Genomic DNA, 18,187 nt, shown 5'->3' on the forward strand with positions numbered 1-18,187 from the left:
CGTGTTTTTAAGTACTTCCCTGCTTCGGACAAATTACCATTTGACAAAAGTAGACATCCCTATGGCAAAAACATCAGTTCTCATATTTTTGGTTTGTAAAATTCCTATAACTTGGCATTGGGGCTCTGAAGACACCCACCTGCAGAAAAACTCCCAAGTCTCAAAGTGGCATTTGCTCAGATGCTGCTTGAGTTTTGGTAAGAGGTACTGTCTCTATTTAAGCCCATAACTTATTTCTAAGTTAATTCTCCCCTTCTGTCTAAGTGCTTCAAGGAGGCATGCTTCAGCTGAACCTTTTTTTTCTGCAATGCTTCACTCAAAAACATAGAAGATAAATCGGTGTTTATTGCATCATTTGGATTATCAAGTACACCAGTTATCTGTGGCCCTCTATACAGCACGAGAGTTTCAACAGACCCTTTTTAATCAAAGCATATGAAAAGGATTTTGAACAACTGGAATTAATGTCTCCACCAATATGCATGAAAACAATGGTGGTTTAGCATTTTGAGAGATGCAGGAGGTATACTGTAGGATCTACAGGACAGGTTTCAAAGAAGTTTCTCCCACTGGAGAGAAAGCAAGTGCAGGTGCATTAACCAACAAAGCAAACTGTATTTCATGAGAAAACGAACCAAGAGAAACCTACCTTTTAGACATTTAAAAAAAACTTTTTAGCCTTATCTTGATATCTTGAGGGCAAGAGCAAAAGACTTTCCCTCTTCACGAACAATGTATCTCATGACATAGCTGTGCAAAAGCGTCTGGCTTTTTAAACATTTGTTTGAACATGAAAAAATAATCCTAAGACTTTAATATGAAAAAAGAAATGCTGAGAGGACCGACGAAGGATTTAAAAGTAAAGAGGAGTATCCATTTTATTTTCTAGATTACTGTCAGTGTCTATCACAGCTGTACTTAAAAAAAAAAACCTCAATAATACTCTGAAACTATTGAACTTTCCCAGTGACCTGATTTGTAACCAAAGTGTTGAGATGTTATGAACTTGGTTCACCTAACTGGTCCTGGACCTCAACTCTATTATCACACTGTCTTGACATGAATACTTCCACGAAGCCCAAGAGAAAGAATATGATTTTCATCCAATTTCAATTCATCCTGCTGATTAACTTATTGAACAACAAGCTCTTAAAAAGATTGATAACAAGGTTCTAAAGATTTCCTACGACTATATTTGGCCCCAAAAAGGAAAGAGTTCCAAGCTACATTTGAAAGCCTACCTGCAGTAAATTGTGTCAAAGTGTATTTTTTCTCAAACTTAACCTTGGACATTGCTCTCACTAAAACTGCCATTCACATTTTTGCTGATGTGCATTAGGTTACTCTTATAGAGCAATTACTCCCCTGCCCCCCCCAAAAGTTCTGCAGCAAGGCCTATAATTAGGAAAACTTGTATTTGACACCATGTCTCACCATTAACCACCAGCTGAAAAAGAAACGTAATGGTATATACTGAGGATGACAGGAAATGTCTTAATTTTTAAACTTTTATATACTGTTAAAAGATGAACTGCACACTGGCTTACTTCACTCATGCAAAAAAAAAGAAAGAATTCAAATTATCATGACTCTCTACTTAACAGGAAGAAAAATCACAAAGATTTATCTTGTGTTTTTACCAACTGTGCCAAACCACTTTAATGTAGTAAACTTTTATGAAGCAGATTTTCCTTGCTGCCAATTGCAGACTGATACTCAACAGCTTAACTTAAAGATCAGGCAGAGATGATATTTCAAACAGTACAAAAACAATCTAGATATGAAAAGCATGGAAACTGAAGAAGGAAATAAAAAAAGGGATGGTCATGAAATTATATAAAGATTGAATCCTACCCCCTCCCTTCCCAGGATATAACTCATGAGTTAACTGGATCCAACTCCAAAAGACAATAACTATAAATCTCCCATCCTTAAAGCCAACAGTAGGTTTTATACAATTGGTTTTCAATTATTTCTTTTTTCTGCTACCAAATAATACTTGATAGCGTATGAACGCTGCATGAAAAGTAACCTGTGCACTTTGCAGCTTTCTGGATTAAACACTAGACAAAAAAAGCAACAAGAACAAATAGCCAATCATACCGTTGTTTATGGTAAAAGAGGAACATAGTGATAAGCACTGGAGCTTAGACAATGTTTTCTTTATCATTTTTGCTGTTTTTCGGTTTTCTAAACTGTAGTTTCAGTGCAATGCATGGAACAATAAAAGGGTCCCCAAGTTTTCGGAAGCAGACATTTTAACTAGTGTCCATGGACTCCATGTTAGCAGATGACGAGTCCTTCTGGATGCTCTCAAAGATAGCGGCTAACTCTGGGTTGGAGCTGATCTGGGACTGGAATTCGCTCATGAGTGGGCTCTTCTCCGCCTCTGGAATGGTCAGAAGGGCTGCTACCGCCCTCATGGCTGATCGCTTGAGCTCATCCTGCTTTTCAAACTCCTGCTTGACCGAGTTGGCTTTGACCTGTGGAAACAAAGGAAAGTGGCATCAACATGCATCCTCTCTGATTATTGACCACCTAGGCGATTCTAAAAACCTGTGAATGACTTAAGGCAATTTTTGGATACCTATTGAATTTTTGAAAATAAGTTTCAGTTGCCTGCACTTTTAAGATGCCTGACATAAAATAATAATGTAGAAAGCACAGCTTAAGCACTTAAAAATTAGCCAGTTAGCAGAGGGGCTTTTTAAATAAGGTGTTTGTATCATTTTGTAATTGTTAGTCCCAACACTGAATGTTGAGGTGTGTTTAAAATCAAACAGCTGGCAGGACAAGTTTTGACTGTCCTATCTGCTCTTCTTTTGAGGGACATGTTTACCAAGAATTTGAAGCAGTGCTTTGGCATTAAAAGGGACTCTCCAATCTAACTGTGTATCAACTCTACAATGGTACATACGTTACAATTCTTGAAAAGTTTCCAATTAAAAAAAACTGCTTACAGCACCACCCAGAACAGATTTTTCATTTACCTTTGTTGTGCATGTTGCACGCAGTGGCTCCACAAGTCTGTCCAACCTCTGCAGAACCGCACTCGGGCAAAGTGTGGATAGCCTGGCCAGCATCAAGAAAGTCAGCATCTACAAGAATAAAAGATTTCACACACTTGGGTTCTCTCCCTCTCCGCTGAATTAAAACTGTTTAAAAATACTCTTAAAAGTACAACTTAGTAAAAACCATATAAAGCAATATCACAGTGAACCAAAAAAAATGGGAAAGTACCTTGATATCGTAATGGTCCTTTAATCCATCTTCAACATGATTGAGGAATTCAAAGATGTCTAGTCTGTCTAAGCAGCTGTCCAGCAGTGTGTACATGCACTCAAACGCTGCCTTTCGGATGTCTAAGCCATCATCCACTGTGTGCTTGAATGGTCCCATTTCCACCTGGCATATAAGGGAGAAGATGTGCAAAACTTATGAGGCAAATACTATGTGGAAATCATGAATCATCTGTCAAAAACAGATTTTTATTTGGGCAAGGAGAGTAAGGCTGATGAAGCTGACGAAGCAATCTCGGACCATGGGTTCAGGCTCTTCAGGAAGGTTTATGCTAATCTTAAAATTGAATTTTCAGCCAATATTCAATAAGCCACAGGACGTGTTGCTGAGACCAACACAGTTCAGCTCCTATCCATCACCCAGGAGGCTGTTTCACTTGGGCACGGCAGCAGAGGGGTGAACTGCTGACAAGAGCAGGCGTGGGGCTTTAAAACAAGCCCTGCTTTGCATGTTTCCATGATGAGCATGGCAGCCCATCACAGCAGAGCAACAGCTTTGCACAAATACGTTCCAATGTGGTTAACACTAAGACATGGAATTTAAATATATATCCGTGGCGATATATACAAAAAACCTGAAAATGGCCACGTCATTTTAGACCCAAAGATCCACAAAGAAAAAAAACCACGGGGAAACACATTTTAAAAAGAACCAATTAATAGCTGTAGAGCACACTCCTCCAGAGAATTACATGTAAATATAATAATAGCTCATGATAATAGATATCATGATAATAGCACATTATATAGAGGTGATTTCTACTTATTATATACATTTACACATTTGTTGTGCTTTAATGCTCCTTCCATGTTCCAAACATATTGAATTTTGAATATAAAATAGATGAGTACAGTGCCATGTCATCGAGAACAATACATATTTAGCTATTTAAGGAGTTCTCGCTGTCTGGAGAAAAGATTCAGTCGCACAGCATTTTGGTTCACAGCTGTTTAGATACCTCTTATTAGGCACAACATGTGTAAATTTCACAAATCATAAGCACAAAACTCGGAATGGTGAAAAGCAGGTAAAAAGTGCCTGGACCAAACAAGGCTGAGAAAGAGATGGGCCTCAGTCACCTCTCTGATGAGCTCCTTCCGCACTTTTGTCTCATTGTAAAGATGTGGAAGAACAGTGTCTAGGAGGTCCCTTATCAGGGAAGGTTTATTGTGCGCTGCAGAATTAAATGTCACCAGGGCCACCCTTCGCACATTCAGGTCTGGGTCTTCTAACGTTTTTAGGAAGTCACCTATTTAAAACATACAAAGTTCAGTTATCAGTTAAAGGATACAATTTCAAGTTGAAAGATGCGCCTATAGCGTATACAATAGAAAAACCTTGAAAGTAAAACCCTGTGGATCTATAAGCATCAGTAAATATTTGTGTCTATCTTTTTACTACAGGAATTACATGACCAACGAGATTAAAAGTATATTTATTGCATGATTTCAATTTAATATTCACTTCATAAATTCGTATTAAAATGTATTATTAAAGAATCTTTCAATAAACTCAAACCTGAGATTTTGCTAAAATAAAGAGCAGTAAACTTCTCCAAACACATAAAAAAAGTACCTATGCAGTTCTTCAGGAGTGGATCAATTGTTTGCGGGTGATCAGAAATGGTAAATTTCACTGCAGTGACTACAGAGCTACGTGCATAGGATGAGCCTGGAAAGACACAATAAAAAACACATCAGTCTATTGAAAGCCAAGGTCAATGTTACATTAAAAATGGTTAATGTAAAGATAGGTAAAAATGTCCATTCAAAATCACATGAGCTGAACAATATAAAAATGAATTCAATGACTGCACTGATCCCCTAACTAGACAATAAGAACTGATAGCATTGTGCAGCAATCACAGACCTCAATGGACAGATTTATTAATTTCAGTGCCAAACATACATTTCTAAATACATAAACTCACAATGCAGATTATGATTTACTTCAAAAGAATATTTTGTTCCGTTTCTACAGTCTCTAAGTAACACCTGAGCAACATGCATAAAACTTAAAGGCAGAAAAACCCACCTGACACAAGATAGCCTTTAAGCCTCGGCAATAATGTTTCGGGGTCTATTAAGGTGAGTTTTCCAAGGCATTCAGCAACCACATTCCTGGTCCCTTCTTCCGTGCATTCGCAGTGCTTCAGCAGCAGCGTCCAGACGCTCTCCACATAGGGCTTGAGCCCGGCTACCGAGGCAGAGCTGATGATCTCTTTCAAGGAATGAAGCAGCAGGTACTGCCGCTTGGGCTGACTGGAGATCTCCTGCAGCACGAAAGGCAGGTACTCGGGCAGATTGCCGACGCTGATGCTGCCCAGGGCGTAAGACGCTGCCGACTTTACTTCCTCGCTGGTGGAGGAGAAGGCATCCAAGATGACCGACTTCAGCTCCGGCTGTCCACTCAGGTCTATGTGGTGGCCCACCTCCCCCAGGGAAAGAAGAGCTAACAAGCGGATGGAGTCGGTGGACCTGGAGTTCTTCACGTCTTGGATGAACTGGCCCACCACAGCCGGGCCCTCCTTGGGACAGGCTCGAGTGAGTGCCGCCACGCATTTGGCAATGGAATAGTAAGACTGCTTGTGGGTAAGTGCTGTGCTCTGTGCATAGACTGGTCCCGTTAACATGCGCAACAAGTCCATGTACCCTAGGCTGGTTGTGCCTGTCCCCACCAGGGCCTGGAAAAAATCCAGCATGGCACTCAGGGCTCCTCCCTGCAACAAGGGAGAACGCACCAGAGCGATCAGTTCAGTAAGGATGGAGCCACTGATCTTGGAGAGGGACGCGGGGTGCACCTTGGCCAGGGTGGTGAGGAAGCTGATGGCCATCTGGGAGACGTGCATGTCGCTCTCGCTGATCAGAGGAGGGAGCTCAACGAGCACTGCATCAATCATGGCCGGCGTCACGCTGTCGCTGTAGTTCTTGATGAGGATGTCCATGCTGGCCAGCGTGCTCAGTTTCAAGGCCCGCTGGTTCTTCCTGAGGAAGGAGGCCAGGATGGGCACGCCTTCCCCCAGGATGGGCCTCAAGTCGATCTTCAACGGGGAGCCAGCAATCAGCGTCAGCGCCTTTACTGTGGTCAACCTCGTGATCTCGTTCTTCAGCCTCTCCAGGAAGATTTGCAAGGTGCTCGGCAAGTCGCTGCCCAGGCTATCTCCTAAATTACAGATGATCTGGCCCATGCAGGAAATGGCTCGCTCTTTCACTTCTTGATCAATATCTGCAGCCTTGAGCCGCTTTATGGTACAGCTGAAGAGGTCTTTAATGTAAGGGGAGGCATCAAAAGCTGCTGTCTGGTCCAGAGGTCGTATGACTTTGACCAGCTGCTGTGTGACCAGCAGGGCTTCGGAAGTGATCTTATAGAAGGGGTCCCCAACACAAGCCACGACTGGAGGCACAAGAGCCTGCACGTGAGGGTGGAAGACTTGAGGAGTATGATTACACAAAATAACGTACAGGCAGGACAATGCGTCGATCTTTAAGTTTGAGGAGCTGGATTTATCGTTGAGTGAAAATATGATGCCTGTGGAAAAACAAAAATAGATTGCACACAATTTTCCAGAGTACTAGGTCGCCTGCTCTGTTTTGTTTACACACTACACATTATAGCTTAAATGAGAAGCCTTGATTTTCATATTTATGTTCAGGTTTTATTTCCTCCCTACTAGCATAAAATAAAGGAGACTCTTAAATTTGAGGGGTTGAATAAAACCGTCTAAATAGATTCCATTAAATTGAGCATTCTAGAAAGCAACAGATGTTTTCCCCGGTGCGACTGTCCATCAATGCAGAAAACTGCAGCTTTGACATTCCCCCTCCTTTGTTTTCAGTCCACAGCAGCACTGAAATCAACTCTCCCTAGAACAAATGTCAATTTTAGTCAAATTGCAGTTGTTCAGTGCGTGTCATAATAATTCAGATTTCATTCTGTTCCCAGCACTAAACACGTGTTCACAGAAGATGCTGGAAAGAGGGGCCATCAGCCATCTCGTGCCCATGCATAATTCTGCAAATATGTTTACTGGTTTTTATCAGCAAGCAGAAAATAAGTCTGCATTTGTATTTGTTTGAGAAGGGGCTTCTCCAGTGGCTCGACCAGTAGAGGCACTTGAGGTTTGAGCCAAGGTACTGGCTCTGCCCAACAGTGACTAGGTTTCCCTAAGCCAGAGGGACCTCAGTAACATTTAAAATAATATATTTTAAAGCTTCATATTGTTAAATTCAAAGTTTCAACTTTCACTTATTCTGGTACTTTGTTGCGTTTGAAATTTGCTCCGACAACCCCCCACCCAAACATACGTTAAATTATTCCAGTCTAATATGTAATACTAAATAAAAAGGTCTGGGTTGGAGCACTTTTACAATGTACGGGTGATGGTGGGAACACCAAACTAAATGAGGTACTCCTCACTCAATGAAGTAAACTGAAAGCAAAGGCAGGTGTGGATCATGTGTTAATTAAGCAAATAACTAACACCCGTTCTCACCGGTTTAACGGTTTTCAGGAAACATCTAGAAATTACAACAGTACATCACATTCACAAGCGCAGCTTTAAATAAGCAGGCACCCATACTGAATTTCAAACCCTGTAAAACTATTTTTACTTTTACTACTATTAACATGCTCTTTATCTGGCTGCTTCATTTGTACCTATTTATACCACTGAGTGATTTACTGGAAGAACTGAGGTGAAGGACCGGCTCAATGGTATAACAGCGGCATCTCACCTGGGACTCAAACCCACAGCCTTCCAGTTACGACTCCAGAACCCTGACCACTGCTTAACATTTCTGCCCATAGGCAGTGTCCAACTTTTAGTGACAGCCCACGGAGTCTTAAGACTGAACTGGCATACTTCAAAGAACATTTAAATAAACAATTTGGACAACTAAGTCCTCTGACTAGAACATTAAACAAGAAGCTTAAATGTAGCCATTGAAAAGAAGATCCAAATCCAAGCACAGCAAATTTTAAGCTACCTCAAAAACAAGGCACCAACATAACCATAAATAATTAATAACTACACATACACAGTAAACAGTTGCCATTATATGCATTGGTAATCATGGTATGAAGGTAATTCTTGGGAAGTGATTTAAGTGTAGAATCCCCATCTCAGTACTGTAGCAACCTAACACAGTTTTTCAAGGCAACAGACATATTAAGATGACTAAAGAAGGTACACATCAGTTACGATCTGGAAATAAACTGTTCTGTGCAGATCCTATATCCTATCAAATCATTTCAGACGCCCGAGACTTTCCTGCATTGCTCTCTGAAGTAACGAAGGCAGAGAAAATGTGCTTGCAGTGCATACCTGGAACCAAAACTGGTATGTGTTGGGTCAGGGCTCCTGGCAATACGTTCACCAGCTCGGTCAGCATGTTGAAGCAACACTGCCGGGTTTTAACACTCTTCTCCTTCATTTGCTTGTGAAGGGCTTTTACAATCATAGGAACCTATATAAAACAAAATATATATACACATGCTGACAGAGAAAATTATTGTATTTGTCAATCCTCAGGGAGGTTTTCCACTGTTAACGTAGCCAAAAGCATATTTTCACCTCCAACCATAGAAATAAAATCCATACAATTTAAACACCAAAAGCAATTGCAAGCAATTTTCATGTTGCAAGCTTTGGCAGAATATGATATTTGCTTGTAGACAAAACTTTGTTACGCAATCAAACTTAAGACTGCCAGATTGACCTCTTGTGGTCCATGCCTCACAATTATGCACACTGTGATGTTTGTTGACTGATTGATCAGCAGCTGAATGCCAGGAATGTGAAAGCTGATTCAAGATTAGCTCAGTCAACTGGGAACAAAGAACAAACATCACTCAACAAAACCTTCACATTTCAAGACTTCCAATTATACCACTCCAGATGGCACAGGCTCAGTTTCATTTTGTTGCAAAAGTGGTTTATATTTATTTTTTTAGTTCCAATAGCGTAGTCTTCCCTATTTCCGGCGAAAAATGTTTCATATTGCAACAGTAGCATTCCAATGTTTGGAGAAGACAGTTTTGCCAGTAAAATGTAATTGTGCTTTTTGTAGCTTTTACACAGGAATCATTAAAGATTTAACATCTTTCATTAGTTGCTAAAGAACATCATACATATTTCGAAATATTTCATTAAATATAATAATCCTTCTTTAAACTTATATAGCACTTGTCTGGACACTCCACTCAAAAGTGCTTTACAGGTAATGGGGACTCCCCTCCACCACCACCAATGTGCAGCCCCACCTGGATGACACGACAGCAGCCATAGTGTGCCAGAACGCTCACCACACACCAGCTATTAGTGGGGAGGCGATATAGTATAGTGTCCCCGTCACTGTACTGGGACATTAGGACCCACACAGACCGCTGGGTGAGTAACCCCTGCTGGCCCCTCTAACACCTCTTCCAGCAGCAACTTTAGTTTTTTCCAAGGAGGCCTCCCTACTAGGTACTGAACAGGCTCACACCTGCTGAGCTTCAGTGGGTTGCCAGCTGTGAGTTACAGGGTCACTTTTATAGCTTCATATTATTTATTAATATGAAGCAGGAAAGTTTTGTCCATTGACAATTGTCCAGTCCTGGTCCTGAAGGGCCTGGAGTTTTTCCACATCTGCTTAAGAGTAGCGCCACACGAAGAGCTGGGAGACGCTCTTATACTGGTCCAATTAAACCAGTCGCCAGCTGAGTGAGCCCGTTAAGAGCTGAGCTACAACAAAATCCTGCCGGACTCGCTGGGGCACTAGGACCCACACCGACGGACCCCTGGCCCACCAGGAGCCGGACTGGGCAGCCCTGCCCAGGAGGAGTACCTGACTCTGCAGCATGGTCAGAGGCGTCTCCCCTTGCTCCATGGCGTCGGGGTCACACAGCCAGCTCTGCGCCGGCCGCGTCTGCTTCAGCAGGGACAGGTAGGCGTGAAAGACGTCCGCCTTGACGTTCTCCTCCCGCTCCTTGAACCGGGCGATCAGGGCCGGGGAGACGGTCTTGTAGAACTCGGGCAGCATCTCGTGGCGCGTGCTGACCACGGCGTCCAGGCACTTGGCAGCAGCCCGGCGCACCTTCCAGCTCATGTCGTCGTCGTCGCTGTACTCGTCGTCGCTCCCTGGAGGCGGCGGCGGGGGGGAAAAAAAGCACGCAAACTCCGTCACGGTCTAGCCGGAACGCACCACAACCAGAACCGAAAGCTGGTTTCCACGGCGCGTGTTGCGTAACGCAGGAATGGAGCCGGGAGACAACAGAGACGGAGCCAAAGGCCACCTTTCTTTTTTTACAGGGCAACAGTCAGATGAAGAATTGTCATGAACAAAGACTACACGGAGACCCGGTCATACCTCTGGGCATTTATCAGACCAATTTAAACAAAACTTTGCCCAAGTGCACAACAGTGAAAAGCGAATAATTTATTGTTGTTCGGCATTTTAAAAGAGATCAGTCTTTAAAACTATTTTTTTTTTGCTTCAATGTACAGTAGCGCGTTCAATCTTTAAACGATGAACTGTTGGACTTCGGAGCTCACAAAGGCATCCTCACAGCAGTCATGTGAAGGTCAGAATTTCTAAGCAAATGCCTGCACCACTTCAAAAGCCCCAGCTCTCCATTCCCTTGCTCTTCCGACAATCCATCTCTGCCTGCACCCTGCAATCTGTCATCACCACTACGGTGTTACTTCAGGTGTGCTGTATTGTAATTCCTCACCTCGGCTGTTATAAATTGTGCTTCCTGGAGTTTTTTTTTTTGCCCCTACTGTGTGATTTATCGCATTATGACAAATTTCAAGTGTTACACCACTCTTGAATATATACATTTTGCACAAAATATTTTGTTCCAGTTCTGTAATTGTTCTGAAAGTAAGTCACCTTGCATAAAGGTCACCTGAGTGCTACTTAAGGTGTGCTTCATCATCCCACTTGCTCTGTCAAGTAAACGTATAACAGGACGATTTTATTACAAAACCATGTACACAATATTTTAAACATGGACTAACAGCTACAAGAAGTAAATTATCAAAGGTTAAACTGGTTTAAGTCAGTTCCAACACTTCTCAAAACACGTACTGCACCAGAGCTCTACTGTACTGAGTCACAGTGGAAGCACTCCAGCATGAGGAGTCAGCAGGGCTCAGTGAAGGGTGGTCCGGAACATGGAAACTGCTTAAAGGGTATGAAGGCAAGACTTAAGTGCGAATGGTATGAAAAGTTATGAACAAAGAACCACAATTTTATCATCTCTTGCAGTATGTCATGCTAAAGTAGCCCAGAGATGTTTACAAGCTTGACTGCTGCATGAATTATTAAATGAAAGGGAAGAATATGAATGTGGTATATATATATAGAACAAGAGAGTGACAGGGTGTCTGCTACATGTATATTACTTTGACCAAAAGAGTACATCATTCCAAAGCACTAGGGATGTAACCACAATGCCCGAGGAATGAGGTCACGGACATACTCTTAGCAATTACTGTAAAATGTAGAGGAAACTTAATTCTAACCGTCTTAGAACAGTTAAGATGTTTAAGAACATAAGAATGGTTATAAGTTTGAGGAGACCACTCAGCCCATGTGACCCGTTTCATAATTAGTAAATTAGTAGATAACTGATGCAAGATCTCATAAAGTTGTTTCTTAAAAAATCTAGGATAGTGGTTTCGACAGCATGGATGGGCAACTTGTTCCATACTCTTTAAAAAAAGAAGGAACTGGTAGGACATTTTTGTGCTACAGCAATGTGGCAGAGTGCTTGCTCTTGAAACTTATTGTGATGGCAGAAATTGAGAAAACGAAGCCTCTTTATGGCCATTAAAAGGCTCAGACAGAGGTTACTTTTTAAATTAACAGTGCATTGTGGTTTTTGTTAAATAACGTTTAAAGTCTGACTATTAAAGAATCAAGAAGGGTCTCTGTTAGTATGCAAACACCAATGGAACAAGCAGAGGTTAATTTCATACTGAAGAAGGCTCAACAGCTTAAGCATTTTTATTTCTATTTATTAAAGTATAAAAAAACTAATATGTTTAAAATAATTAATACGCTTAATATAATTAATGATAAATAATTAGGCATAAATGTGTAAAGGGTTTTTCGAAAAAAATAAATAAAATAGGAAACACCAAATTAGATATTACTCATTGAACATGAAGAGCAAAGTTGCTCGAATAAGAGTTAATCAACAGTAGAAACATCTTGGATGCCTTTTTCACACCTGTGTGACGTGCGTTATAGTTACTGCTGCAGTCTACTCTGTCTGCAGCACAGCACAATGCTGAGGTCGTGGACCAAGTAAATAATGAGATCTCAAACCGCATCTCATATTCTGTTTGTTTCCAGTGAGAAGTTTACTTCAAGAATCTTTTAAAAAATGAACAGCATAACACCTAATGTTGAGAGGGACAAAATATCTAACATGATCAAAATAACACTCCGTCACACAACGATGTCACACATAAAAGATGTGGTCTGGAATATTATTTTATCTACTGTCAGCACACAGCGTGAGTAGTGTTCTTAATAATTCTGCTTTACGTGTTTGAGTTACAGTCGTGGCTTCTTTTCTCAGTCCTGTGATTCACTAGGAACTGTAACTGCATTGATGAGCAAATTTCAAACCAAATTAAAGTACAATGTACACAGTAACTTATAAAACTCCAATTTACATTACAAAAGACTACATTTCCAGGTATGAGGAGCACCACATTCTGCGATTCAGAAAGAGGCAACAAAACATCCTGTGAGGTGAAGCCGCAGGCTTGTGAAGACATCTTTTAATCCAATAAAAACACTGTTCTCGATTTCTAGCCGGTTTTACCGACAAATGCTACTTACTTGGCAACACTACATGCATGACGTTGGAACATTTCTGTGCTGAAATGTCTGCTGCACGACCTGTATTTTCTTCACTTGTACGTCGTTTTACATTATCCATTAAAGTGACTAGAGAGCAGGAAGGGCTGCATCACGCCACAATTCGTGGGAACTCTCAATCTCACCTATGGCGAGACCGGGGTTTTGCAACAACATTTACCGAGATTGTGTGCTTAATTCGAAATGTGTAAAATTCTTCTCTACTGTCAATAACTTTATTTTCTCACCAAGATTTAATAACCGGTGGGAGAAATTGGGACTGCAGGGGAAAAACAGTCCTATAGCCCTGCCACACAAGGGTTCCGGTACATTGCGGGTGAGTGACTGCCCAGCTCAAGTGTGCCCCGTTTGAACAGACCCATACGGGTGTGTACTTAGAGGTGGGAAACATCTTTTGTGTTTATTCATGTGCTAGTCACAGTCACTAGCAAAAGGGGGAGGTCAGGAATGGAGGCAGATGAACAGAGAATTGGCATCTGTACTGTGAATGAAGAAATAAGGGCAGCACAGTAGTGCACTGGACTACAGTGAGGAAGCTCATTCTCCCCACATCCCCATGAGTTTGCAGCTACGTTCTAGACATGCAGACTCGGCTGAATGGAAACATGGACTGGAATCCTACCCAGTGTTTGTGCCCTACACGTCAGGGATTGGTGCCAGGTTGACAAGTTAGGAATGAGAGGGTTTCTGACAATGGTTGGACAGAGAGGGGGAAAAAAACTAAGCTTTTATAAAGCTAACTTTTAAATCACATTTTGGCAAGAAGAAGCAACCTCTTATTTGGCTTGCGTTTTGTTCTGTTGTGGTCTGATAAAAGTGAAATCAAAGCCATTTGAAACACAGCAGACCTTGACAGGCAGTAGGAGTCCTTGACAGCTCGGCTCAGTGTTTCCTATTGTCCTGTTCTACTTTTGGAGAAAATCTATTCCCGCTAACTGATGTTCAGAAAGATTGAATAAACTGTGGTCTGAATGTGGAAACTTTAAGTTGTCAGCATGGTTCACAGCACAATGTACAGAGCCACTATACAGAAAGTGGGAGCCAAGCCTTCTATCAACAGTCTCAATTGCCAGTGGTAAAATGGCAGAATATACTGATGGATTTATCTACATACTAGATAACCTAATCAAAGTGATTAAGTGTCATGTGATAAAATGCTACCAGAATTTCAAAAAATTAGACAATCATGCAAATGCTGTTGCCACAGCAGGGAATGAAGATCAGAAGACCTTTTAAACAAGCAACACCTGCTTAATCACTCTGGCAATAGGGAATACAACAGATTACTGCCTCAGTTGAGAAAACTAATGTGCCAATTTGGAAATTGTAAAACCCACTTTAAAATCCTAAGTTATCAGGTCTTCAACTTCAGTTCACGATATAGTGCCGATCACCCAAAAAAAAAAATCATTAAGCTTGTGCAAAGGGAAAAATAAAATCCAAAAAGGTACATTTCCATAATGAAAACTCAAATAAGCATTTCGGACATCCTTGTTAAATCAGACTATGAAGAGACAAACTAAATGGTTTCAGGAAGCAATTCAACCATAAAAGACAAACTGTACATCCTCCTAGGAACAGCAGGCAAATTACTATATCAGAATCCAAAGAAGCCTATTCCATATGTAAAGCATTTTAGGCAGCAAAGTAATCGTCAATCCACTTTTGCTCACTGCAACAGCTTAAGGTCATTTTCAAAGACTAACAGGAATATTGAGAGTAAAATCTATATTCAAAGTTTAAGACAGTGGTTGTAAATTAGAGGTCACTGTGTTTTCACCATTGCTATGAGTCAAAATCAAGACTGAGGTATGGAGCACCTGAGTTTGCAGAGGAAAGATGAAGGTTTGCCGAAAGACATTTGCACTGATAGTTCCTGCTAACGTGATGAAGTGGATTGCAAAAGTATATTAGATATTACTCCTCCAAAAAGAACACAAGCTGGTTGAGAGAACTATTTAAGGATCTTTTATGGATTTATGGAATTCATTCCGAAATAAGTAGCAGCTGCCATTCGGCAGTTTCTAAATCTCGTCATCAGATCCTATGCAGAAACTGAATAAGAGGGTCCACAACTAGGATAGGTGGTTTTTCACAGGAAGCATATCCGCAGCAGGACTAAGTCCCGTTACATCCAACTGCAAACATACACCTCAGTTGCATTTGGAGTCATACTGTACGTAAATGCACTGGAATACATATTCAAGAACATTCCATGAAAACGTTTCAAAATCTTTCAATTGATCAAGTGAATCAATTGATCATATTGAAACGAACACAAAATCATAAGTAATCATGGTCCCTAGTAAGCACTTAACTGGTCAAACTGACTCCGTAATTGTTTTCACAAGCATCTCTCTAGCAGCAGTACCGGTAATTAATTGTCCTCGCAGGTAGCTGAATGTTAACATTGCTAGCTGCAGTCAACTGATTATTTGAAAATATTAAAATATTTCAACTGGATTCTTTAACAAGCAGTTGCCTTGCAACAGACCCCAATATTCACTGGAAATCAAGGCACACAAACGTGTTATACACATTAGCACAACGCAGCTCCAGCCTGTAAGAAATGTGCATCTGTGCCTAACACATTGAGTGCAATAACACACTTAAGTTTTAGCTGAAGAAAAATGAAAGGAAGAGGCAACGTGCCTGAAAAGCAGTAAAAGCCTATTAAGACGTATTTGGCTTGGCCAGGATGTGACTCTTCAGTGCACTGTAAACAGAATGCTGCCACAACAGACTCTGCACCTGTTTTGTTTCTCATATAGATTCACATGCAAATGAGCTGTATATTTCTCCATCTCACTTCAAGTATTGGATCAAGAAGCTACTTTCAGCCGCTCATGAATAATGCCTGATAACCATCATTACAGTCTCACGAAGAAGCTGAAACCCTGAACGTTTCAGCGTCAGAACCCGAAGAATTTTAACAAGCCCTTTATGTACCTTGATAGTCTTCATCCGCACCATCTGCATCCATAGCATTCTCATCCTCGTCTTCATCATCATAATTGTAATTGGGGTCGTAGGTTAAATACTTCAGGCAGATGCTGATAATAGTGGGAACATGTGGGTAGACTTCTTTTGGGCACCTGCAATTCAAACGTTACAAGCTAATTAACCATCATGGATATGACTGAATCGAAAAGAGAATGTTACCCCTATTGCAGAGATTTTGAAGGATGTACCCATTTTCACATTTTATTAAAATGTATGTTCTTGGACAACTGGAGGATTCCCAGACATCATCTTAGCTCAATGAGTTCTGCTGCCGCCTAGACTTCAAATAATTCCTATATTGTTAACAGCATCAAAAAGTCTGTGCAAAGACATTTTTAAGTACAAACCTTCTGACAAAGGATTCAAAGGCTTGGATGCAGTATTCCCGCAACTCGTCGTCGTCAATATTACAGAACTTCACCACCAGGGGAATTATTTTTTCTAAATATTCACCTGAAAGAAAAAAAAAAAGATAATTTGACAGAATTCATAGAGTCCATTTCATCCCACAGGCTCCCAGAGGAGACATTTCAACATGGGTGACACAAAGCAGCCATATTAAACGCATTATGTGACCATTCACTTTCAATTGACACTTTGGTTATGTTTCCTACTAGATTCTAACAAATAAAATAAATTATTAGCATGCTAGCAATGGCCATCTCAGATTCTTGTATTAAAAAATGAGGTATCCAACAGGAGTAAGAAGATTCAAAAGCACTTTTTTTCCCCCAAGCTCCTTCAAAAAAGAAAGTGGACTACCTACCGAGTCATGAAGAGGGGATTTTGAAAAGGCGATTCATTTTGCTGGTTTAAATAAATCCTAAATTTACTCATTTTATGATGACTGAAAATCCTGAAGAAGGTAACTCTGAAAGGGGTATAAATGTTTGCACTAAGCAATCTTATATCTTGATAGTTGCAGTCTTTGTTTTATCAAAGGAAACCTTAATTACTTTATCAAAAAACTGCAAGGCAGCAAAATAATCTTGATCAAGAACAATCTGACCAAGCACTCACTTGATTAAATTCCTAACAAAACCATTCAGCTCTCCCGCTAAAGCATGGAAGTACTAAATTAGAGAGCTGTGCAGACACTGCTTTCTCAGCCCCTGACAAACTATTTAAGGAAAGATCATTAAAACTATTTGCTCAATGTAATCACAATGCTAACAGGAAGCAAGTTTCTTAAAACACAATGTTTCCAACAGTCCCCAAAAAAAGTATTTGCAATGGTTTGGTATTTATGCTCTGAATATTTATTATATTCAGAATATAAATATTCAGCATATTTATTCTGAATATTTATTATGTAGAAATGCTCTAAAATAAATCAGATGCTGCTCTCAGCACTAGTATAAAGAGCTCCTATATTACAAGTATTTGTGACAAAGGTAGGGCTGGGCGATAATTCGATAACGATAAATATCGCGATATAATTTTCCTCGATATAATTTTAACAAAAGTTCGATAAATGTTCGATATATATGTTTATGCTTTGCGGATGATATGCGCATGTGCACAAAATACTGTGCGAGTGCAGCTAACGTTGTGTTGTTTGCCCACACGGTGGTGGCTGACAGGATTGTAGTTCGAGTGGAGAAATGAGCGACACTGAAGCAAATGCAGTGCTGCCAACGACCAGCTCAAAGGACGATGACATCGTCGACAGATAAGGCCATTCAACTTCGGTAATTTGGAGATATTTTGGCTTTTTACGATCAGACATAAAACAGAGCACTTTAAACTTTGCAGACTGTCTGAGCCATCTTCTATGTGTGTTTTATCACACTGCAGTATTTAATTTTTCTATTAAGATATTTATTTTGTAAATTTTGACATGAAAAAGACTTCTCTACCTCAGATTTGTTTAATGTTTCTGCTGTTTGGCAAGTGTTTATTGTGAAAGAGTTGTTTAATTTACCAATTAACTGTCTGGTTTCTTCAACTTTCACTCGGGAGAAAAATTCTGCCTTTAAACTTGAAAGAAATAATGATTTGACATT

General features: G+C 40.5%; 1 protein-coding gene across 1 annotated transcript in view; it reads right to left on the reverse strand.

Annotated features, from left to right (window-relative positions):
- Nucleotides 1–325: 325 nt before the first annotated feature.
- The window catches only part of cand1 (cullin-associated and neddylation-dissociated 1), a 29,969-nt gene continuing 12,107 nt past the window's right edge, over nt 326–18,187 (reverse strand). The window contains exons 6-15 of the mRNA XM_006633509.3: nt 16,529–16,634; nt 16,128–16,273; nt 10,128–10,420; nt 8,624–8,765; nt 5,335–6,828; nt 4,876–4,971; nt 4,380–4,549; nt 3,241–3,405; nt 2,991–3,098; nt 326–2,483 (exon numbers count right to left, since the gene is read on the reverse strand). Coding sequence (XP_006633572.1) covers nt 2,259–2,483; nt 2,991–3,098; nt 3,241–3,405; nt 4,380–4,549; nt 4,876–4,971; nt 5,335–6,828; nt 8,624–8,765; nt 10,128–10,420; nt 16,128–16,273; nt 16,529–16,634 — 2,945 coding nt within the window. The 3' untranslated portion in view covers nt 326–2,258. The remainder of the gene's footprint in view (nt 2,484–2,990; nt 3,099–3,240; nt 3,406–4,379; nt 4,550–4,875; nt 4,972–5,334; nt 6,829–8,623; nt 8,766–10,127; nt 10,421–16,127; nt 16,274–16,528; nt 16,635–18,187) is intronic.

Source organism: Lepisosteus oculatus, chromosome 7 (genome assembly GCF_040954835.1).
Source record: "Lepisosteus oculatus isolate fLepOcu1 chromosome 7, fLepOcu1.hap2, whole genome shotgun sequence".
Classification (NCBI taxonomy): Eukaryota; Metazoa; Chordata; class Actinopteri; order Semionotiformes; family Lepisosteidae; genus Lepisosteus; species Lepisosteus oculatus.